Consider the following 25,119-nt stretch of genomic DNA (forward strand, 5'->3'; position numbering starts at 1 on the left):
AATAGAATGCTGTGTCTGCTTCTGAATCACGGCACCTCAGGAGGCCTAGTTTAAAGCTGCCTGGCCTCATCTACCTCGTGTAACAAGATGCCTTGTCGCACCTGCCTTCTTATGCCATTAACATACTGCTGTTTTAATCCCCAAAGCGACTCGCTCTTTCCTTTCTAATACATGCATTTGTGGAACACCTCACGGACCTTCTTGATTTAGCTGCCAGGATATTTTCATGCACTCCCTTTGCCTTCCAAGCATCTTTTTTAATGTCACCCCTGCACCGAATAAACACCAAGCTTCCAGCAGCGACCATACTTTGTGGGGCTTTCAGGGCTCCTGCCAGTGTCTTTTCCACCAACGATGAAGGCAAAGAATTTCACCAACATTATGACTACATTCATATCAGCAAGTTATCAGGATCAGATCTACAGCACAGAGACCATCAAATTTCCCAAGTTTTGATCACCCTGGACTTGGCTTCAAGCAGGAAGTGTTGCACTTGGGGCTGGAGAAAATCTGTAACAGTGGAATCTGGTTTTCAGCAGGTGATCATAACCTAGGTTAGAGACATGCTGGTGAAGACTGGATCTAATTTGCCTGCGACACATAAAATAACGGAATGCTTGTTGCATACTCTCACACGTGCATGATTGCTGATGTGGGATTAAGCATAGAGTGACTGGTGTCCATGCATTTACCCAGGAACAGCACTTTAAAGGATGAGAAAGATTTAACAAAGGCTACACACCCCTGAAGTATTCTTCTTCCCTAGAGCCTGTTCACAGAATCCTTTTAGATTTACGTAGGGTTGAGTCAGAGTCTCTGTGAAGAGAACTTCGTAAAATAGATTCGCTCTGAAGCATGGACGCCTGAAATTTGCAATGGGCTCTTTCAGCTGGAGAGAAGCAATGGTGTCATCTTGTACTTGCTTTGGGGCTGTGGCAGTCAGAGCCACACAGGGGACGCTGGGCATCTTGCTGCGCAAGAGCCCCAGCTTGAGGTAGTCAGGTCGGAAGTCATGCCCCCACTGCGACACGCAGTGCGCCTCGTCGACAACCAGGTACGACAGGAGCTTCCGGGCCAGCAGCGAATCGATGACAGGTCCCATGGTGTTGGAGGCGGCCATCTCAGGCGTGATGTAGAGCAGTTTAATGCTGGGTTTCGCAGACCAAAGGTCAGACAGGACCATCTTCCGCTCCTCTGCGCTGAGCTTGGAGTTCAAGGAATGTGCTTGGATCTTCAGGATGTGCAGGTGTTCAAGCTGATCCTGTAGAAGGAAGACATACATGACATCTACGCAGAGATTAAACACCACACACTCTACAGTGCAATGCCCAGGCACAGATATCACACACTAATAACACTGTACTCTACATTATGTTTCGGGAAATTAACAGATATTCAATATTGCACTCTTTCCATGTAAATAAACTCAAACATTAAACATACAACAGAGATATGGACACAGCACTACGCATTCACATGGTAATTGCAACTTGGCAGTTTAGCCTTTACTTTGTACTTTAGAGATACAGTGCGGAAACAGGCCCTTCGGCCTATCAAGTCAGCGCCCACCAGCGTTCACCCCGAACACCAGCACTATCCTACACTCCAAGCACAATTTGCAATTTAACCAAAGCCAATTAGCCTACAAACCCGTACATCTATGGAATGTGGGAGGAATCCAGAGCACCAGGCAAAAACCCACGCAGTCACAGGGAGAATTACAAACTCTGTACAGACAGCACCTGTAGTCAGGATCGAACCCAGGTCTCCGGCGCTGCAAGGCAGCAACTCTACTGCTGCACCACAGTGCCGCCCCAACAGTTACTTATACATAGAAAATAGGTGCAGGATTAGGCCATTCGGCCATTCAAGCAAGCACCACCATTCAATATGATCATGGCTGATCATCCAAAATCAGTATCCCATTCCTGCTTTCTCCCCATATCCCTTGATTCCGTTAGCCCTAGGAGCTATATCTAACTTTCTCGTGAAAACATCCAGTGAATTGGCCTCCACTGCCTTCTGAGGCAGAGAATTCCACAGATTCACAACTCTCTGGGTTAAAAAGTTTTTCCTCATCTCAATCCTAAATGGCCTACACCTTGTTCTTAAACTGTGACCCCTGGTTCTGAACTCCCCCAACATCGGGAACATTTTTCCTGCATCTAGCCTGTCCAATCCCACAAGTTATTTTTTATTTTTCTATAAGATTCCCTCTCATCCTTCAAACTCCAGTGAATACAACTCTAGTCGATCCATTCTTTCATCATTTGTCAGTCCCGCCATCCCAGGAATTAACCTGGTGAAGAACATACTCTGCACACCCTCAATAGGAATAATGTCCTTCCTCAAATTAAGAAGCCGAAACTGCACACTATATTCCAGGTGTGGTCTCACCAGGGCCCTGTACAACTGTAGTAGGACCTCCTTGCTCCTATATATGCAAATTATCTTGCTATGAAGGCCAACATGCCATTTGCTTTCTTCACAGCCTGATGTACAAGGGCACCCAGGTCTCATTGCACCTCCCCTTTTCCTAATCTGCCACCATTCAGATAATAATTTGCCTTCTTGTTCTTGCCACCAAAGTGGATAACCTCCCATTTTATCCACATTATACTGCATCTGCCCACTCACCCAACCTATCCAAGTCTCCCTGCAGCCTCATAGAATCCTCCTCGCAGATCACACTACCACCCAGCTGTGTCATCCACAAACTTGGAGATGTTACATTCCTTCATCTAAATCGTTATACATTGTAAATAACTGGGGTCCCAGCACTATGCCTTGCAGCACCCAAATTGTCACTGCCTGCCATTCTGAAAAGGCTCCTGTTAATTCCTACTCTTTGCATCCCGTCTGCCAATCAGTTCTATATGCATGTCAATACCCTACTCCCAATACCATGTGCTCTAATTTTGCATACTAATCTCTTGTGTGGGACCTTGCCAAAGGTTTTTTGAAAGTCCAGATATACCACATCCACTGGCTCTCCCTTATCCATTCTACTTGTTATATCCTTAAAAAAATCCAGATGATTATTCAAGCATGATTTCCCCTTCATAAATCCATGCTGACTTTGACCGACCCTGTCACTGCTTTCCAAATGTGCTGCTATTGAAAAAATTACTTTTAATTAAACAAACAGGTTCACTTCTTAATAAACAGACAACTCACAAACGGTTGGTAGACCCGTTCACAATTTTACTCATTATCGGCCGATGGAAGTGGCAAGGAAAACCCCAGCCAAGTGAGCAACACAGACACTTGGCTGTCCTCGGCAAAGATCTTATAGCTATAAGATCTTTGGTCCTCGGTCCACTTCCCTCAACACAGAATTAAATGGTATTATATACTGTTCTTTTGTCACCCAAGCACATTCCAAAGACATTATGGTCAGAGGTACAGAGAATACATATTACTACAGGGTGCATCTGAGTTGTCTCGTCTATCATCAGTCGCATCAAAGGCATCTTGTCATGTGGTACAAGATACTTGCATATCAGTCATCAGTCACTACATACCTCAAAGGCATCGGACATTGTCTCAATACCTTTACTGGGATTAATCTGGGCTTCCTCGCTCGTCAAATTGTTGACGCATTTCAAAGTCATTGGTCATTATCTCAATACACAGCAACTGGGGAAATCTGGGCTTGTCTGGGCTTGTCTTACCGTACTGGGGAAAAGCCTGCTTTGAGACTAAATATAAGTGTAATCTTAGCCCAGGAATCTATTTAATATATTTCTTATATTATTAACATCATTCAGCCTTATCACTATTACATCTTACAATACAGTACACACTGCTGGGCAATCTCCAGACATACAGACATGAAACACTGCACATCCTACAGGGTGATCCACAGGCGCATATGCACTCTGAAGGAAGAATCACTAAGAACAGAGATGGTAACAAGGGAATCCACAGAGAGACAGAAACCTGAAGAAGGGTTTCGGCCTGAAACGTTGCCTATTTCCTTCGCTCCATAGATGCTGCCGCACCCGCTGAGTTTCTCCAGCACTTTTGTCTACCGACAGAAATTTAAGCACTGTACAGCCTGCAGGCAGTTCACAATCACACAAACATTTAATGCTGCATACACTGCAAATGCCAACTCTGCTCTTCTTGCCTCATCATCCAACATGTTAACTTACACCATTTCTGAATCTTGATACCTCCATGCATTTTAGTTACACATTTGTTCTCCAATGGTCGGGGAACAGGAGCGAAAGAGCATCACTGCAACAGAGAGTTTGTGTTCAGCTAATCCATTAATAAGTGGAAAGAGTGGTATGTCCTTTGTGGAAAGGTTGGACAGGACAGACACATGACAATTGGAATATAGGGAACATGATTAAAGCATGCATGATCTGTGCCAGGCTGGATCTGGAGAGGATGTTTCCTCTTGTGGGAGAATCTAGAAACAGGGATCACTGATTAATAATTTTTCGACAGAGATGAGACAATATTTTGTTTGAGGACTGAAAGTCTTTCAAATCCTTTTACTCTAAGTGGGAGGGAAACAAAATATGTGGGCATATTTAAACCGGTGGATAGATTGATAACTAATGCGTGTAAGGTTACCAAGGTTGGAATATGAAGATGAGGTTTAGTTTAGAAAAACAGCGTGGCAACAGGCCCTTCGGCCTTCAGAGTCCAAGATCACCTGGAGACAAAAATGCTGGGGAAACTCAGCGGGTGAGGCAGCATCCATGGAGCGAAGGAATAGGCGACATTTCGGGTCGAGACCCTTCTTCAGGCTTCTGTATCGATCACCTGTACATTAGTTCTATGTTATCCCACTTTGGCATCCTACACAAAAGGGGCAATTTACAGAAGCCAATTAACTAATTATGTGTGTGAATGTGTGTGAGTGATTGGTGGTGGTCGGAGGGGCCGTAGGCGCAGATTGGCAGCCACGCTTCCGTCAGTCTGCCCCAGGGCAGCTGTGGCTACAGAAGTAGCTTACCACCACCGAGTGTGACTGAGGAGTGAATGAATAATGCGATGTAAAGCGCCTTGAGTATTAGAAAGGCGCTATATAAATCCCATCCATTATTATTATTAACTCCATGTCCTTGCAATGTGGAAGGAATCCCATGTGGTCACAGGGAGAACATACAAACTCCGCACAGACAGCACCCAGGTCAAGATCAAACCCGGGTCTCTGATGCTGTAAGAGAGCAGCTCCACCGCCGCGCCCCTGTGCTGCTCTTAAAAGGTTCTGACTTCCACCCTAACTATGGCAATAAATTCTGGTACCGAGATTTGAACCAGGAATATCTGCAGTAAAATGTTCTGCCCCTTAACTATACATCCCAAGCTACCCAAAAAACCGATATACCCAAGGTTATAATAGATCAGCCGTGAGCAAGCTCAAGGGGCAAGAGGCCTACTCCTGATTCAAATTAGTATGTTCATATGTTCTGTGAGATAACAGAGATGGCCTCTACTTTGATCCTGCAGTTTAACCACCACCATTGCAAGCTGGGAATCACACAAAACCTACCTGAATAAGTGCTATCAGTGGAGAGATCACAATGGTTACTCCTTCAGCGATCACAGCTGGTAACTGATAACACAGAGATTTCCCTGCTCCTGTTGGCATGCAAATAAAGACATCCCCATCACCTGCAAAAAAAGGTAAGTTCATGCTTTGTCTCAGCTCTGGATCAAGAACTAAATTCACACTCAGCCCAACTCATATTGCACATATTAACAATGCATTCAACAGTACAGAAACATAGAACAGTAGAGGAACAAGCCCTTCAGCCCACCATGCCTTCACTGACCATGATGCCAATCTTCCTAATCGAAGGGGGGTGAGGCGAAGGGGGGTGAGGGGTGTTGAGTGTGGGGAATGGGGAAGATGAGGGGTGTTGAGGGTGGGGAATGGGGAAGATGAGGGGTGTTGAGGGTGGGGAATGGGGAAGATGAGGGGTAACTTGAGGGTAAGGGAGAGCTCGAGTGGGAATAGGAGCCTCACATCTTACAACCGCCCTGACAGCGCTCTCCTGGCACGCCGACCGGAACGATTCATGGCCGAAGACCTGGCTGAGGGCAGCGCGGATCCTGTCCTTGTCCCGGGACCGGGCGCCTGAAGCCGAGGCCCCGCGGGAACACATCACCGACCCAGTACAGCCGCTGCCGTCCGGCGCACACTTTAAACGTTCCCAGCCGGTCCCAGCAAAGCGCCTGCGCACGGCCTGGAGAATGACGACTACAGAGTGCGCCGGGTAATGGCGGGTCAGCGCAATGTTCTCTCGACGCTGAAGGCTTATGCCGGCGACTCGGACTCGGATAGCGATGCGGAGACAGGTGAGGCTCAGGGCGGGCAGGCGGGCAGGGACTGGGAGGTCGACTACAGATTGGGGGGAAAAAATAACATGTCCTCATTATGCTGCGTACTAGGTCAGCAAACGCTGCGTTAGCCACCAGGCCCCAGTTACACACAGTTTAATGTCTGTATAACACCGGGGGCTACAGCACTGGTGGGGACGGATGTGTCATTTTATAATACTGGGGGGGGGATGGTCTGTCACTATATAAACATGGGTACAGTACTGATGGTGATGGGTCTGTCACTGAATGGCACTTGGATGTCTTTCTCTGTAACAACAGGGTGCATATCTGGTCTGTGCAACATTTGCGTTCGCAACTATTGGGCATTGGACCTTGGGGAGCAATGGCTTTCCAAATGGTTCTTTTCCATTTTTAAATAACTATGGGCTTTGGATTCCAAGGAGGCAGTGGGACAGTGGCTTTCTTCATGCGGTTTTGAGCATATCCTTGAATTAGGCACAAGCCGGACTGTCTTTCATAACAAAGGTACACAAAAATGCTGGCGAAACTCAGCGGGTGCAGCAACATCTATGGAGCGAAGGAAATAGGCAACGTTTCGGGCTGAAACCCTTCTTCAGACTTTCATAACAAGCCTGATTAGGAGAACATAGGAATAATTGGGTGTAGATCTGAATGCATAATGCTAGGAGTAGGAACATTATTGTTGGATATAATCTTTAGATCAGGCTGCTGTTTTCCACACCAATTCTGTGGCTTGTTTAATAGCTAACAGCAGTAATGTAGATGCTGCAGACACATTCATATACGAGGCAGGTCCTGTCTGATGTGGTGGGTAGTTTGTATGCTCATTGCTTGGCTTTGAGATTCTAAATGGTTTCACAAATTGATGTGGATGAACTGTCACTGTAAACACTGGGGAACAGTACACTACTGATGGGGACGGGTCTTTCTCTGTAACAATAGAGTGCATGTCTTGTCTTGTGTAACATGTGAATTATCTATTGTTTGGTACAAGTCCCTCAATGTAACACTTGTTAATAGGTTCATGAGTTATGGATCTGACTGGGATTAGGAAGTGATCTGGTGTGGGAAATGATGCAAGTTTTCCAATGTCTTTTTGTAAACGGCGCAGTTTAGTTCTGAGGGGTAGACTGGTGGCACAACCTCCTTTCTGCTTCAGTGAATAAGACAATGATGGCTTGGCGTCCAACCATACATGATTATAAACGCCATCTGCATTTTGTACCTCAATTAATGAGGTTTGGGTGATGGCTCTGAATTCTCATCTCCTGGTTGAGCAGATTCTCATCAGTCTTGAAGATTAACTCCACCACCACAGAACTATGTAACATTAAGAACAGTGTTACTGGCCACGGAGGTAACTAAGTAACTTTATAAACATGATCTCATGTAAACAAATCCCACCTACAAGCATGCAAGAAGATAAAACTAGAAATATCTAGACATGGCTATAATATACCAGCTTAAGCATAAAACCTCAGCCCCAACCAAGACCTCAACGGTGGAACAGGCGGAGAATGATGGCTGACCTTAGTGGAGCGTCACAACGGCTGGGAGCCTGGGAAGGTGAATGAAGGCTGCGGCAGAAAAGGGTCTCCGGTCATCATGGACTCACTCCGTGCCACTGGATCCTGACCCAGACTGGGGTCAGGCTGTAAATAGGTGTGAAGTGGTGATTTGGGAGGAGTTTGTCGAACCTGCAGTAAAACTCGTTCAGGTTGTTGGTCAGCTGACGGTTGTCCCAGGAGCGTGGGGCATTCCTCTTGCAGCTGGTGATTTCTTGCAAGCCCTTCCAAAATAGCAGTCATTAGACAATAGACTATAGGTGCAGGAGTAGACAATAGGAGTCATTAGACAATAGGTGCAGGAGTAGGCCATTCGGCCCTTCGAGCCAGCACCGCCATTCAATGGGATCATGGCTGATCATCCCCAATCAGTACCCCGTTCCTGCCTTCTTCCTATATCCCTATCTTTAAGAGCCCTATCTAGCTCTCTCTTGAAAATATCCAGAGAACCAGCCTCCACCGCCCTCTGAGGCAGAGAATTCCACAGACTCACAACGCTCTGTGAGAAAAAGTGTTTCCTTGTCTCCGTTCTAAATGGCTTACCCCTTATTCTTAAACTGTGGCCCCTGGTTCTGGACTCCCCCAACATCAGGAACATGTTTCCTGCCACTAGTGTGTCCAAACCCTTAACAATCTTATATGTTTCAATAAGATCCCCTCTCATTCTTCTAAACCCCAGTGTGTACAAGCCCAGCCGCTCCATTCTCTCAGCATATGACAGTCCTGCCATCCCGGGAATTAACCTTGTAAATCTACGCTGCACTCCCTCAATAGCAAGAATGTCCTTCCTCGTATTAGGGGATCAAAACTGCACACAATACTCCAGGTGTGGTCTCACTAGGGCCCTGTACAACTGCAGAAGGACCTCTTTGCTCCTATACTCGACTCCTCTTGTTATAAAGGCCAACATGCCATTCGCTTTCTTCACTGCCTGCTGTACTTGCATGCTTACTTTCAGTGACTCATGAACAAGGACACCCAGATCCTGCTGTACTTCCCCTTTTCCCAACAACGCCATTTAGATAGCAATCTGCCTTCCTGTTTTTGATACCAAAGTGGATAACCTCACATTTATCCACATTAAACTTCATCTGCCATGCATCTGCCCACTCCCCCAACCTGTCCAAGTCACCCTGCATTCTCATAGCATCCTCCTCACAGTTCACACTGCCACCCAGCTTTGTGTCATCTGCAAATTTGCTAATGTTACTTTGAATCCCTTAATCCATATCATTGATGTAGATTGTAATTAGCTGTGGTCCCAGCACCGAGCCTTGCGGTACCCCACTAGTCACTGCCTGCCATTCTGAAAGGGGCCCGTTAATCCCTACTCTTTGTTTCCTGTCTGCCAACCAATTTTCTATCCATGTCAGCACTCTATCCCCAATACCATGTGCCCTAATTTTGCCCACTAATCTCCTATGTTGGACCTTATAAAATGCTTTCTGAAAGTCCAGGTACACTACATCCACTGGCTCTCCCTTGTCCATTTTCCTAGTTACATCCTCAAAAAATTCCAGAAGATTAGTCAAGCATGATTTCCACTTTGTAAATCCATGCTGACTCGGACCGATCCTGTTACTGCTATCCAAATGTGCTGCTATTTCATCTTTTATAATTGACTCCAGCATCTTCCCCACCTCCGATGTCAGGCTAACAGGTCTATAAATCTCTGTTTTCTCTATCCCGCCTTTCTTAAAAAGTGGGATAACATTAGCTGCCCTCCAATCCACTGGAACTGATCCTGAATCTATAGAACATTGGAAAATTATCACCAATGCATCCACGATTTCTAGAGCCACTTCCTTAAGTACCCTGGGATGCAGACCATCAGGCCCTGGAGATTTATCAGCCTTCAATCCCATCAGTCTACCCAACACCATTTTCTACGGATGTGGATTATGTGGATTTCCTTCAGTTCCTCCGTCACCCCAGATCCTCTGGCCACTACTACATCGGGAAGATTGTTTGTGTCCTCCTTAGTGAAGACGGATCCAAAGTACCTGTTCAACTCATCTGCCATTTCCTTGTTCCCCATAATAAATTCACCTTTTTCAGTCTTCAGGGGTCCAACTTTGGTCTTAACTAATTTTTTTTCTCTTCACATACCTAAAGAAGCTTTTACTATCCTCCTTTATATTCTTGGCTAGCTTACCTTCGCACCTCATCATTTCTCCCCGTATTGTCTTTTTAGTTATCTTCTGATTACCTGATGACCTAATCTCAATGGTTTAATTGTACTTTATTGTCACCTATGTCCAGATGCTGTGAAATTCCTTTTTTATACAATTCAGTTAAAAAAAAAATATATATATATATATATATATACGAGTGTAAGAATAGTTTGTTGTGCTGTGGCAGTACACAAGAATTACCAGGTTTCCAGCACCAACTAATTTATCAAGTTGCCTTGGATCCCAGGAACTCTAATCCTTTGGTCCAGTCTCCCATGTGGGTCCTTATGGCTGAAATCCACATAGAGTACATCAGCCACAACACCCTCATCAATACGCTTAGCCACCTCCTCAAAAAATGCTTATGTGAAATGCTTATGTGAAATGCTTTGGGGCAATTTACCATGTTAAATGTATTTGATGAGTATTGAAATCTAGTATTGAGTCTAGTTCTGTTCCTGTGTGGCTGGCTTCAGGCACGAAAGGAGGACTGGTGTCCGCTGGATATGGAGATGATGATATCAGCCGGGTCGAAGAGGTGGATGAGCTGGATGAAGAGGAGGAGAGCAGCAGTCCATTGGTGAGTAACAAATCAGAAGGAACCCTACCAAAAATATCTCCTCCCTGTTGTCTTCAGATTTTATACTGTGCCTTTCGTGCCTTTTTACTCGTGTGATACAACAAACTGAACATCCTATGCCTGAGTGCCATGTAAGCCAGGTGTCAGGACCATGGAACCATGGACTTCTTTTCTGAAGGCAATATGACCGCATCGGGAAGTGGATATTCTTATCATGTTAACAGAGCACATTATAAGCACATATTGCATGGTTTTCATTCACCTTTAATACTGCAGTAATGAGAAGTGCTTGACATTTCTTCATATTGAATCCAATATAAGCTGTGAGATAATACATATGGGGAAACGGTATCGAGTCAAGGCTAAAAAAGATGTCTTGGGAACTTAATCCACGTTTTATTTTTTTTAGAAGATAAACATTTTAGACAAGTAAAGATACATGAAGTTGATCAGTGACTCTGTGTTTTCTGTTGTCAAATAATATGGCTACATTAGTTCAACAATATTTCCAGGTGTAGTGATAAACATGGATATTAAGCGAGAGCTGGGCATGATTGAGATGGCAGGTCAGTTGGATGGGGAATTATTTAGCCAAGAATTGTTCCAGTAAGTAAACTGTATCCAGCACGTGGGGTGTATTTATTTTTTTCTCTTCAAATAAATGTCTGTCTGGAACTAGATTTGGCCCTGTCCACCTCTGTGCCTCGAGCAAGGGACAGTCGCTCTGCGCTGCACCATCTAATAGTCAGCCCACAGCCACAAGTGATCCCTTTAACCTTCTAAATTCTTGTTTTTATAGGAAGGTGAAGATTCAGAAAGGGAGCTGCCGGAATTGGATGGTTATAAGGTACCTTTCAAATCTCACACACTGTTGCACGCTTGGGGGCACATTTGGGGCAGAGGAAGAAACCAATGGGGATCCCATAGCCTGACCTGAATGTGAAACTTTCAGGTTGCAGTGTACTGTGGATGGACCAGGGACCGTCCTTCAGTCTCACCTCCACCTACCTTTTCATTTATTTTCCAATTTGGTTCATGTCAGGCAGGCGTATGGTTACCAGTGGAACTCCTGAGCAAACCCTGCTGTAAGTTGTGGCCGTTCTGTGTACATCATGCACATATCAAATAAGTGATATAAAGTTGGTTCCAGATGGGAATTTGGGGTGAAGTGTTTGCATGCAACAGTTCCATACCATACATTTTTAAGTTGTGTCTTGGACTCGCAGGCCACTTGTAACTTTTACAGGCAGGAGATGCGTGTGTGTGTGAATCATGTGAGAGGCTGGAACCCTATTCATTATTCATTGATACTGTCTGTTCTCGGGTTACGGCCCTGCATCTCACTCCTAGGTCCCTGATTTGTGATCACTCCTGGGACCTTTGCTGTTTGTGATGCATATAAATGACTTGGATGAGAATGTGGCTGATCAGATTAGGAAGTTTGCAGATGATATCAAAATTGGTGCAGTCGTAGATAGAGAAGAAGGATACAGTGGAACATAGATAGCGAGAAAGTTGAAGGAGTGTATGGAATTTAATCCAGCCCAGTTGCTTGGCATTTAGGTGGCATGAATGTAACTCGCCACTTATCAACCCGTGTACTCTTCTGGTTTGTCCAGGCCTGGTTGCGTGTGAACACAACTTGCTGCATCAGTAGTTGCTCCAAATGGAGCCAAACTCTGTGCAATCGCCAACAAATAATTGTACTTCTGACCTTGTTACTGAGGGGAGTTCATATCTGAGGTAGACAAAAGTGCTGGAGAAACTCAGCGGGTGCGGCAGCATCTATGAAGCGAAGGAAACAGGCAATGTTTCAGGTCGAAACCCTTTTTCAGACAGTTCACATCTGAAGTGGCTACGGATGGATGGACCAAAGAAATTCCTCTGTACAATCTCACGAAATAATACCCTGGGAGTGAGATGATTGATCTCCAACAGCCCCGATTCTTCATGCTTCGTATGGTTTCAGACTGGAGTTTCTTACCTTTCAATTACCATTTACATCAGCACATTTTCATGTTGTGTTCCATAAACGATGCCTTGATGCCAAATGAGGTTACATACATCTCAAATCCTGGTGAGATTTGGCTTTGAGTTGGCTGAACGGGTATGGGCAGGTTTTTAATAGTGAGTGAATGTTGTTTCATACAGCAGTTGACAATATATTCTGTCACTTTGCTAATTATTGACATGGCCTAATGTAGTGGTGGTAGGCTAAATTGGATTGGTCCAGCATTTTGTGTAAAAGACATTTTTTTTTTCTGAGTATTTTTTTCAATATTTTTATATAGGCGACTATTTTGTAGCTGGGGAACAAGTGGGGATGAATGGATGAAAAGCAAAATAGGGTGAGGAGAGAAGGGGAAAGACTGAGGAAGGAGGGTGGAGGTAGTGGGAGTGAGGAGGGGTATGAAGGAAAATGGCAAGGGGGCTGAGGGAGGTGGGGTTTTAGATGCGGACGATGGAGGGAGTTTAAGGAGAGATGAAGGGACCGGCTCTCTGAATAATGGAGAAGCAGGAGGCACACAGTTTAAATATAGGGGCTGGAACATGAAGTGAGATTGGGCAAGTTGGAGAAGAGGGATTGGAAATGGTGGAGGATGAGGAGGGTGTTGCATGTCCATGCAGACAGTGAGGGTAGAGGAATAGAGATAAGGAGGCATCGAGGAAGGAACGATTGTTAGGGGAAGAGTGGGTGAGAAAAGACACGTGGAGCATTTGGGAGAGGGGGGGAGGGGGACCAAAAGGGAACCAAAGGGACGGTTGAGGGAGGGGATAGGATTTGGGGCAGATTTAAGGAGTTGGCAGACGATGCTCAAAAAGGAGAGATTGAGACGGGAGAGAGTAATGGAACAGAGAAGAAGGGACGTTCGGCAAGGGAGGAGAATTGGAGATGGGAGAAATGTTGTTAGAAGTGAAGGAGGATAGGAATAGGGATGAAGAATGTAGTGAGTAAAAGTTAAAAAACTGCAGATACGAACAAAATGCTGCAAGCAGCATCTGTGGCAAAGGAAACAGTTAACATTAGAGTAGACAGTCAACCTTTTCACCAGGGTGAAAATGTCACAGAATAGAGGACATAACATTCAGATCAGAGGGGGGGGATGTTCAAAGGAGATGCTGCCAGGAGTAGTGGTGGAAGTAGATTCAATAGTGGCATTTAAGCAGCTTTTAGATAAACACATGGAAATGGAGGGAGAAGGTTTACATGCAGACAGGGGTGACGTTTCGGTCGGGACCTTTCTTCAGACTGTTGCCAGCAATCTACCTATCACTTGCCAGTCTGAAGAAAGGTTCCAACCTGAAACGCGATCTGCGCTCTGCAGAAATACTGCTTGACCCACTGGTTTTCTCCAATACCCCTGGGTCCTTTACGTAAACCAGCATCTGTTGTTCCTTGGGTCTACAGGCTAAGAAAGGAGTTGGTTTGCAAGTGGTCCCAAGTTGAATGGGACTTCTGGTATTTAACTGAAAAAATGGTTTGTCAGTATATAAATGTATCTTCTTATTTTGCTCCCTCTTCTCACCAAGACGATATCTGTCCTTGACCCTGCCATGAAACATAATAGCCCAGGATTCTGTGGTCAGCAGTGACCTTGTTGTTTTGCTTCTGACCTCTGTGATCATCCTGTTTGGTCTCACAGCGGCTGCCAAAATCCTTACAGCAAGATAAAACAAAACCTGCACGTATGTCCCATAATAATTGTTATTTATGAGACAAGCCTGTTGTATCCTTGTATTCCAACAGGTGGCAGTGTTAACCTCTAGTTGGTGGACAATAATTGGTTTATGTGTTACCCTCCGTGATGGAGTCATGTACTAATCTTTGATACAGTTCGGGCCCCACTTTCTTTGATACTCTCCCAAGTCCGGCTGTTAGTGACGGGAGACTGAGAATCCACTTTGTGGCTGCCCTCTTTGCTCCCATTCACTAGAAAGAGTTATGATTTGCCAGGTAAATTCTCTCCCGATGCTTGTAGAAACATAGAAAATAGGTGCAGGAATATGCCATTCGGCCCTTCGAGCCAGAACCGCCATTCAATATGATCATCCAAAATCAGTACCCCATTCCGGCTTTCTCCCCATATCCCTTGATTCCCTTAGCTCAAAGAGCTAAATCTAACTCTCTTAAAAACATCGCGAACGATCGTGACAAGCACTTTTTGAGTTATTACAGCGCCGAGTTCCAGGGGTCAGTACTGAACCAAAATCAAAGACTCTGTGAATTATGTTAGCTGGCCAGGATACAATAATTGAGTAGTTCCACGGTCAATCGGACTTTGTGACCACATCACTGTTACTGACTAAGATTGTTGTTATGTACATGATTTATGTGTAACTTTCTTCCACATAGCAAGTTTTGAAGAAATGTTATTCGTTTCTCTTTCCTCTATTCTTTGAATAGACAGTTTCCCCACTGAATAGACTTCTTTACAATATACTGCTTACTGTGAATGGAATATTTTGTTGTGCCCTGTTTGCAACACGTTGGTTGGCACAGTGTTGTCAACGTATTGCGGAAAAAAAGTAGGTTTTATTTCCGGTCTTGTAACATATCAGCTGGACCTTGGGGTAAATAAGAGCTGCAGGAGCAGACCATAAACTGTGCAAGCCGGTGTGCTATTTTACAGCTGGTGATTGATCCTTTCTCTGAAGTCCACTGTCTGGTTGATACCCACATGCCTCGCATTTTCAATATCAGACTTGAATATATTTTGATAAAGTAGTGGTGAAGCAGACAAAAGTAATCCATGGGCCTCAACTAACAATCCAGATATTCCATTTCAAATCCCCCCACCACTAAATAAAAAATGTATAAAACATTAAAATGCTGAAAAATAGAACTCTTCGTCTTTCATGAGAAAGAGAAAAAGCAAGGATAGTATGAGACCAAAATAGTTCGTGAAAACTAACTTGTTTTCGTCATTTCTCAGTTCTGACAAATGGTCTTTGAACTGGAATTTTTTGTTTAGTTTGGTTTAGAGATACAGCAGGAAACAGGCCTTTCGGCCCATCAAGTCCATGCCAACTACCTGATCACATATTCATACTAATTCCATTCCCTGCACACTAAGGGCAATTTACAGAGGCCAATTAACCTACAAATCTGCATGTATTTGGATGTGGGAGAAAGCCGCAACACCCTGTCACAGGAGAAATGTGCAAACTCCACACACAGCACACGAGGTCAGGATTAAACTTGGATCTCTGGCGCTGTGAGGCAGCAGCTCTACCAGCTGCGTCGCTGTGCCACCTTAATGCTAATTCTGCTTCACCTTTCACTGATGCTGCCTCACGTCATGAGCTTTTCTAGAAAATCTATTTTTATCTTTAAAAAAATGACAGCTGTGCAATTTAAATTCAATTAACTTAAAAATGAAGCATACATTAATTATAATGATTGACCATGGAGTCAAAGGATTGCCTTGAAACTTCATCACGTTAACAAATTTTCAACAGGGTAAAAAAATATACCATCCAACCCAGTGTATGCTATGTGTGATCCCACTAATGAGCATCCACTCGGTTCAAGGCTAATTAAGGATGAGCAGAAAACACTGGTCCTGGATGAGCAGAAAACAGTGGTGATCAGACCCATCAAAATGAATAAATTATAAAACAAGCAATAATGAAAGTCCAGAAGTCTTCTGAGGTTGCGCAATCCAAGGATTCACAGCTCAGTGAGTGATGGAATATTTCCTCATCACAGTCCTAGATAGCCTAAACTTATCCTGAGACTGAATAGCTATAGACTATTTGGCCAGACAAAGTAACAACCTTCCGTCAATTCTTTTCCGAATCTTGTACTTTCAATGAGGTCCCCCTTACCCTACCCCCATCCACCACATAGAAAAACTAAAGAATCCCCAAAACAAACAGATTAGACAAACTAAAATTAAAAAAAGATAGAAAAAACGGACAGACTGTAGGCAGGTACACACAATTGCTGGGGAAACTCAGCGGGTGCAGCAGCATCTATGGAGCGAAGGAAATAGGCGACGTTTCGGGCCGAAACCCTTCTTCAGACTGTAGGCAGAGGCGCCTTCAATGCAGCGCCCCTAGTGGTCAGACCTAGAGGAAAAGGTACAGAGTGGAGAATATACTTCTCAGCATTGTAGTGCAACAGTTCCCAAGACAAAGAACAATGTTCTCATTGGGGTAGAGGAGAATTGCACTGTACCCTAGCTTATGGAGGATTTAAGCTTCTGTACAGTCTGCTGTTTTGGAGCAGGAAGAAGGAGGAATGACCAGGGTGGTACAAGTCTTTGATTACATTGGCTGCTTTTCTAAGGCATTGTGAAGTGTAGATGGATTCATTAATGGGAAGTCTTGTTTAAGAAAGAACTGCAGATGCTGGAAAATCAAAGGTAGACAAAAATGCTGCAGAAACTCAGTGGGTGAGGCTGGTCGGTATGTTGTTCTGGACTATAGGAAGTCTGGTCGGTGTGATGTTCTCGACTACATCTACAACTCTCTCGATTCAAATTATAGAGAATGACCACTTGTTAAGTCCCAGCTGATTCAGAGAGTAGAGGCATTGGTGGGCCTTCATGACTGTTGCATCAATGTGGTTGGTCTGTAACAGATCATTGGTAATATAAACGCAAAGGAACTTAAGCTCTCATCTATTTCCACTTCTGCAACATTGTTGCTGATTTGAGCATGTACTTCACCATGCTTCCTTAAGTCAATAACTGGTTTATTCATCTTGCAGACATTGAGGGGGAGGTTATTGATCTGTCACTAAAAGTTCTCTGTCTCATTCCTGTACTCCATCTTGTCATTGTTTGTGATTCAGCCCACCACAGTAGTGTTGTGTGCAAATCTGTAGATAGAATTAGAGCTGTACAGTATTTAGTGTATAAGTATAGTAGGGCACTGAGAATATATCCTTGCAGGGCACCAGTTTCAACCCCAGTGGTCTCAGCAAAACCTTATTCCTTGAAGACTGTTCATGAAGACTCAAGCAGATCTTGTGCATGTATCTGCTTGCATATTCTGCTTCAGTGTGGGCCAAGACAACGGGATCCTTTTTCCGTGTTCCGAGTTCCTGTCTAGCCATGTTGTCCTTAATCCTGCAATAGTCTTCTGGGTTTGCAGAGAAAAGTAGCAAACCCCTAGCTACACTGTAGGCATCGGAAATGTCCTCGTTCTTCAGGGAACGGGGATTCCCCTCCGCCACCATAGATGAGGCTCACACCAGGGTCTCATCCATACCCCGTAACACAGCTCTCGCTCCCCATCCCCACACACGCAACAAGGGCAGAGTCCCTCTGGTCCTCACCTTTCACCCCACCAGCCGGCAAATACAACACATAATCCTCCGCCATTTCCGCCACCTCCAACGTGACCCCACCACTCGCCACATCTTCCCATCTCCCCCCATGTCGGCCTTCCGCAAAGACCGCTCCCTCCGCAACTCCCTCGTCAATTCTTCCCTTCCCTCCCGCACCACCCCCTCCCCGGGCACTTTCCGTTGCAACCGCAAGAAATGCAACACCTGTCCCTTCACCTCCCCCCTCGACTCCATTCAAGGTCCCAAGCAGTCGTTCCAGGTGCGACAAAGGTTCACCTGTATCTCCTCCAACCTCATCTACTGCATCCACTGCTCTAGATGTCAGCTGATTTACATCGGTGAGACCAAGCGTAGGTTGGGCGATCGTTTCGCCGAACACCTCCGCTCAGTCCGCAATAACCTACCTGACCTCCCGGTGGCTCAGCACTTCAACTCCCCCTCCCATTCCCAATCCGACCTCTCTGTCCTGGGTCTCCTCCATTGCCAGAGTGAGCAACAGCGGAAATTGGAGGAACAGCACCTCATATTCCGTCTGGGGACCTTGCGTCCTTATGGCATTAACATTGAATTCTCCCAATTTGGCTAGCCCGTGCTGTCTCCTCCCCTTCCTTAACCCTCTAGCTGTCTCCTCCCACCCTCCCATCCGCCCGCCCTCGGGCTCCTCCTCCTCCCCCCCTTTTCCTTCTTTCTTTCCCCACCCCCCATCAGTCTGAAGAAGGGTTTCGGCCCGAAACGTCGCCTATTTCCTTCGCTCCATAGATGCTGCTGCACCCGCTGAGTTTCCCCAGCAATTTTGTGTACCCTAGCTACACTGTCCCTCTTTCCTACCACCATCCACCACCTAATGCTTACACGGCCTTTGCTTCATGGTGCCATGGTCCTACTGTCTGCAGTCCATAACATGGAGGGACGGGAGCCTGGACAGGGAAGAACTTGGCAGTGAGCATACGCAATGTCGTACACTGTTTCTCAACTACTGATTTGGCTCATGATGTGAAATAGTTTAGCTATCACAAACATGTGTCCATGAAGGGACTGCAAGTTTCTGTCTGCTAGATGTAATATAGGAAAGTGGGGTTCTTTAATGCTGCTCCTGATTACTGTTCCTTTAGTGGCAATATGGCCTGTGCACATCTTCACCTGCTGCCCCCCAACACAACGCATACATAAGAAATTCCAAACCTCGATATTGTAACCTTATCTCTTTTAGTTTTGTTTATTAGTTTAGTTTCTTATTGTCACAGTGAAAAGCTTTTTGTTGAAGGCTACCCAGTCAGCGAAAAGAGTACATGTTACAATTGAGCAATCCAGAGTGTACAGATACAGGATAAAGGGTATTACATTTAGTGCAAGATAAAGTCCGATTAAAGATAATTTGAAGGTCTGCAATGGGGTAGATGGGAGGCCCACTCTCTAGTTGGTTAATATTTGATCTCAATCATTGCACTGGAAGAGCTTATACAGCCTCCAGCACCGACAAGGTTTCCAGCAAACATCACTCAATCATTTTATACATTGCAGGAGCAGCTGGGACTCTACAAGTGGTCATTCTCTATTATTTGAATCGATGAATGGAAATGCTTTGAGCTTGCAGCGTGAAATGGGGCTATTTGGGGTTTACTCCCCACATTGGTAAATAGCTCCTGGTATTTTTACCTGCCGACCTCCCGGCATTTAATCGCTCTAATGACCAAATTCATCAAGCAATTTCTATTTGTTTCACCCATTTCTCCTCTTCAGGAAGCAATCATTTCCTTCCCGCACCTGACGAATCAAGCAGGGCTTATATTATCAATTGCTTTCTGACTCTATTATAAATCCACTCACGACTCTCAGCACCACCTCCCCATTAAAGTTGTCTTTTGATCTTAAATCATTTTTCTCCCCAGGCCACTTCTACACTCTGTCAAGCAGAACCTTTCCAATTTCCTACTTTAATTTAGGCTGTGTAAATTCAACTTGGGTTTAGCTTTTTCGTTTAGTTTAGAGATACTGCGTGTAAAAGGGACCTTTAGTTGGCTATATACTAATTCTATATATATCTATATACTAATTCTATCCTACACTCTAGAGACAATGAACAGAACTCAATTAATCTTCAAACCTGTACGTCTTTGGAGGAAACTGGAGCACCCAGGGGAAACCCACAGGGAGAACGTACAAACTCCGTACAGACAGCACCTGAGGTCAGGATCGAACCCAGGTCCCTGGTGCTGTAAGGCAGCAACTGTGCCACTGTGCTGCCCCTAGTGAACAGAGCAAGCCTCTATTCCATCTCCTTGTTCCATAAATCAAGTTAATATATGGTCCCTAGATAAGTGACGTATCAGATGGGTCTTCTCAACCTGTACTCAGCCAAGAGTAATAGCTTGCTTTCATTACTCCCCTTCACACCTTTCATTGCAATGAAAGTCTTGATCAGTCTTGAATGTGATGATGGTAAGGTTAATCACTAGAGCCTTCCATCAGTTTGTTAAATCCAGCAATCTTCCTGGTTACTTTACCGTAAAGCTTTTCAAACACATCCAATCCCTCTTTGATATACTGTAAGGTGTCAAAAACCTCAAGTTGTGTCAAACTATAGACCTGCCTGTGGCACTGTGCAGTGTTATTACCCGGCTTGGACATCTAGCTCAATGTCTCCCAAAGTATCTGATATTCCATACACTTGTGCATGATGTGCTACAGGCTGTCCATGATGGAACTATTGGACTTGGCGTCACTCACAGCGAGACTATGCCTGAGTTTTCTGGCGGCATTACCAATCTGTGATTTATTAACTTCAGTGAGATGAAATTGTAGATTGTGAAGGAAAATCCAAACCAGCCAATTCAGACCAGCCAAACCAGAAAATCCAAATCCAAACTGAGGGAAAAATGTGGATTTTTGTTTCTGTTAATGGGATTAAAATCAGGTCACCTGAATCTTGAAATGATACATGTGGGTCAAGAAGGCAGCTACTATCATCAAAGGCCCCCGCCACCCTGTCCATGCTCCCTTCCCGTTGCTAAAATCAGGAAGAAGCTACAGGAGCCTGACCCTCCAGGTTCAAGAACAGCTTTTACTCTTGAACTATCAGATTATTGAACTACTGTGCCCAACCCTAATCACAATCCTACCTCAGCACCGAATCACAATACATTTGCATGGGTTTTTGCATGGCTTTACTGTTTCTTGTACCCACCAGGTGCTTTAAAACCATCTTTGCAGCCCTTGTCCATGGATCACAAAATAGGGTTTACTTACATTACTGTCCCTCAGTACATCTGCCCATTACTGTATTCTGGGGCTCAGTAAAAGTGACTGTATAAACACATCGCACTGCTACACTTGGGTGAATGGATCTGCACAACTATCCATTATTCAGTGAGAGTGATTGTGCCTGCTCATTGTATCCTATAATTAGTCTGTCATTGTATGTTCTCATTGCAGTCCTGTGTTCAACGAGAGTATGCTTTAATTATTGGCTGCATCTGCACCTATCTGTTATTGACCATTCAATATATATTAGCCCTTGTGCGTTTCAGTACAACTATTACACTTCCTTTAAGTCTTTTACTGCACAGCAGCTAAACAAGCTGAAACAGACCACTTTAATACCTGCAGCTGTGACTAAGAAAATGCCACAGATGCTTGGGGAGGGAGTGGCTGCAAGTGAGTATGTTTTTGCACAGAACAGATGACTGAACCTGCTGTATAGAACGCAGTAAGGTACAACAAAACTGCGACCCCTAGAGTTTTCTTGGCTTTCATCAATCCCATTCTGATGAACAAAATGCAAAATGTGGTCTCTTTCACTGACCCCCCACTGACACTGTTAGACCTGCTGCGAGCTTACCTGATTCTATTTTTGATTTAGATTTCCAGCACCTGGAGTTTTGTTGATCCAGTCTTTTTTGTGTTCTGCGTTGTGTGGAGTAACAGAGTTTATCATTCAAACCGGAATTGTGTCACATAGTGTGTCACTGGTAGGTACAAGGCAGAGTGACTAGGAAGAAGTAACCCAGGCTGCATTAGGGGCACTTGAGCCCAGAGACTCCATTTAAATTTGTTGTTCAAGAATAAAAGTACAAAAGTAAAAAAGAAAAATGTTGGAAAGTTCAGCGGGTCAGGCAGCATCTGTGGAAGAGAGAAACGGTCAATGTTTTGAGCCCGAGGCCCTTCTGCTTTTTTGTGTCCTGCATTGTATTAGCCTAGCTTTAGTGATAGACAACCAACTGATATTGATGTTGAAGAACATCGTTAATAGTCATATATAGTAAACTATCAAAATCCAGCACAAGTTTGGTATTGTTATTCTTCACAAAGTCATAGCCATATAGCACAGGGACTTTGGCTCACTAAGACTTTGCCAACCATTTACACCGATCCTACGCTAATTTATTTTATTCTCTCCAAACATTAGGTTTTAGGACATTGGGATTGTAAACAATATGTAACTGGACTTTGGTGAAACGCCAGATCCCATATTTGTCAGCACAGTTGACGAGTAGGAAAAAGGACATTAGGTGAAGAAGACATTAAGAATTAGCCATGCAAGCAATTCTTTCTTGGAACAGTGGAAGGTATGGATCGTTACTCCTCCATGGGCTCTGTTTAGCTGGCTCTACAGAATTGACCATTTCAAAATTTACCAATGACATAAAACTTGAAGTGTGTTAAACATTCAGGAGGATAGTGATCAACCGGATACTGAGGCTAGTAAAATGGGTGGACACGTGGTGTAATGTTCAAGTCCACACTCTGCTTCTGGCATCAATTATTATTTTTTATATTTACTGTTATGGGGATAATTCAAACCAGTTATGCTCCAATGTTGCTACCTAAGGAACATTCCACTGCAGACTGCCACAAAGCTGCCAACCACGGCTTCCATAAGCTAAGGGCAGCCGGCACAAAGGGCTGCTAACCCTCAGCGTCAGAGACCCGGGTTGGATCCTCACTTCAGGAACTGTCCGTATGAAGTTTGCACGTTTACCCTGTGACCCCGTGAGTTTCCTCTGGGTGCTCTGGTTTCCTCCCACATCCCAGAGACCTGTGGGTTTTTAAGTTAACTGGCCTCTGCAAATTGCCCCATATGTGTCAAGAAAGTGGAATAACATGGAATAAGTGTGATCAATGGTCAGCATCAACTCTGTGAGCGAAGGGGCCTGTTTCCACGCTCTATCTCTGAAACTAAAAACTAAAACTGCCTGCAGCCACCTGTGTATGTGTGAAGTAATACATTTTGGCAGGATAACTGAAGAATGGGTACCATTCTAATGGTGGTGAATTTAAAAAAAAAAAAGCCTGCATGTGTATGTTCATTAGTCCTTTGTAGCAGGACAGGCTATAAAAGCAATTTAAAACAAAGCCTTCAGGATCAGGAGTTTAAAAATAATGAGCACAAAACCACAGAGGTTATGTTAAACCTCTGCCAAGCACTGGGTCAGCTGCAAATAATGTATTGGGTACAGTTCTGGTCACTATATCAAGATTGTGAAGGCCCAGGAATGGGTGAAGAAAAGGTGGGGTGAGCAATGTCATTCCATAAATAACGAGAAGATTGAAAGGTAATTTGATAAGGTTATTCAAAATTACAAAAGACACAGACAAAGAAAACTAGGAGAAATTGGTCATGTTGACAGCCGGGCTGAGAACTGGAGTATGTGAATATAAACTGATCAGTAAAGGAATTTCTCACTCAGAAGTTATGATTTGGAATTCACTCTGAGGGAAGAGTAGTTGAAATTGATTCAATCCATGCTTTCATAAAAGGAATTGGATGGATACTTGAGGGGGGTGAAAACTAGTGGATGCTGGCAGAAGAGGGGAGGGGGTGGGACTGACCAATTGCTCTTTCAGAGAGACAGCATGGGTTCAGTGAGCCAAATCACTGTCTTCCGTGCATGAATAATTCAGATTCTATTCTGTTATCTCCAAATTGTAGATCCAAACAGTGCTCAGCAATTAATCTTAGTACACACTGGGACTGTAGGAGAAACTCTTACCTCGTGAAAGGCGCACAGCCCTCGGATAATAGATTATCCCTGAGCAGATTTGTCGGTGGACTGTGATTGAAACTATGACATGTAACGCTCTCAGTCCACGGTTTAATGTTTAAATACTTTGTTTCTGACATCAAGCTTTATTTTTAAATGTATTTTCAACAAGGAGAATTCAAAGCTGATTCTGCCCCTGCTGCTACCTCAGTAACATTCCACTGCTACATAGCTGACTTGAACAGACTCCCAAGCTTGAATTTACAAGCTTCCATCTGCCTCTGGCCACAACAGGTCAACAGCAGATGCGAACTCACTGACTCTCTGGGCCAACTGCTTAACGGGAACACCTACATCAGGCTAAAGTTCATTGACTTCCAAGGGACTGCGTTATCCCTTCCAAATTCATCACTGAACTCCAAGACCTGGGCCTCTTACTTCGCTTTGTACAGCATTTTTGACTTCATTGTCAGCAGACCTCAGTCAGTGCAGATGATAACAACATCTCCTCCTCACTGACCATTAATGCAGATGCACCTCAAGGCTGCATGCTGAGCCGCCTGCTCTACTTTCTTTACACCCATGATAATGTGGTTAAGCTCAGCTTCAATACCATCTATAAATTAGACAACGATACACTGGGTGGCAAAACCTCGGGTGACTGGCCGAATACCTGGTTGAGTGGTGCTGCAACAACATCCCTTCGCTCAATGTCAAAAAGATCAAGGAACTAATCGTTAACTTCAGAAAGGGGAATTCAGGAGACCACATGCCACTTTTTTATCAGTTAGCAGCTTCAAATTCTTGAAAGACTTTTCCTGAAACTCGCACAAATGTATTAAATGAAGGCAAGCCAATACCTATGCTTCTGGGAAGTTTAAAGAGATTCGATATGTCACTAAACATTTTAAACAAACTTCTACTGATGTATTATAGAAAGTAAAACACAAAGTGCTGGAGGAACTGACGTAGCATCCGAGGAGGGAATGGACAGTTCTGGTCAGGGCCTTCCTTTAGACGCTGTCTGAATGGTCCGACAGGAAATGTCATTTGCCCGTTCCCTCCAGCACTTTGTGTTTTGCTCAGGATTCAGCATCTACAGTTCCTTGTGTCTCTAACACGTCTAATCCATCACTAACAAAACCCTCCTCTCCATCAAAAGCCTCAAGGAGATGGCATCTATCATCAAGGATGC

At 44.4% G+C, this 25,119-nt stretch overlaps 2 protein-coding genes across 8 annotated transcripts in view; one reads left to right on the plus strand and one right to left on the minus strand.

The window, feature by feature from the left end:
• recql5 (RecQ like helicase 5) overlaps positions 1-6,168 on the minus strand; it is a 51,931-nt gene extending 45,763 nt beyond the window's left edge. For all 7 annotated transcript variants that reach the window (XM_033044397.1, XM_033044396.1, XM_033044399.1 and 4 more), the window contains exons 1-3: positions 5,990-6,168; positions 5,513-5,634; positions 743-1,261 (exon numbers count right to left, since the gene is read on the minus strand). In XM_033044397.1, coding sequence (XP_032900288.1) covers positions 743-1,261; positions 5,513-5,634; positions 5,990-6,128 — 780 coding nt within the window. In that variant the 5' untranslated portion in view covers positions 6,129-6,168. The remainder of the gene's footprint in view (positions 1-742; positions 1,262-5,512; positions 5,635-5,989) is intronic.
• A 40-nt stretch (positions 6,169-6,208) lies between these two features.
• LOC116988007 (SAP30 binding protein) overlaps positions 6,209-25,119 on the plus strand; it is a 48,440-nt gene continuing 29,529 nt past the window's right edge. The window contains exons 1-3 of the mRNA XM_033044403.1: positions 6,209-6,321; positions 10,543-10,646; positions 11,446-11,493. Of these exons, the coding sequence (XP_032900294.1) occupies positions 6,243-6,321; positions 10,543-10,646; positions 11,446-11,493 (231 nt within the window). The 5' untranslated portion in view covers positions 6,209-6,242. The remainder of the gene's footprint in view (positions 6,322-10,542; positions 10,647-11,445; positions 11,494-25,119) is intronic.

This window comes from Amblyraja radiata, chromosome 26, assembly GCF_010909765.2.
Source record: "Amblyraja radiata isolate CabotCenter1 chromosome 26, sAmbRad1.1.pri, whole genome shotgun sequence".
Lineage (NCBI taxonomy): Eukaryota > Metazoa > Chordata > Chondrichthyes > Rajiformes > Rajidae > Amblyraja > Amblyraja radiata.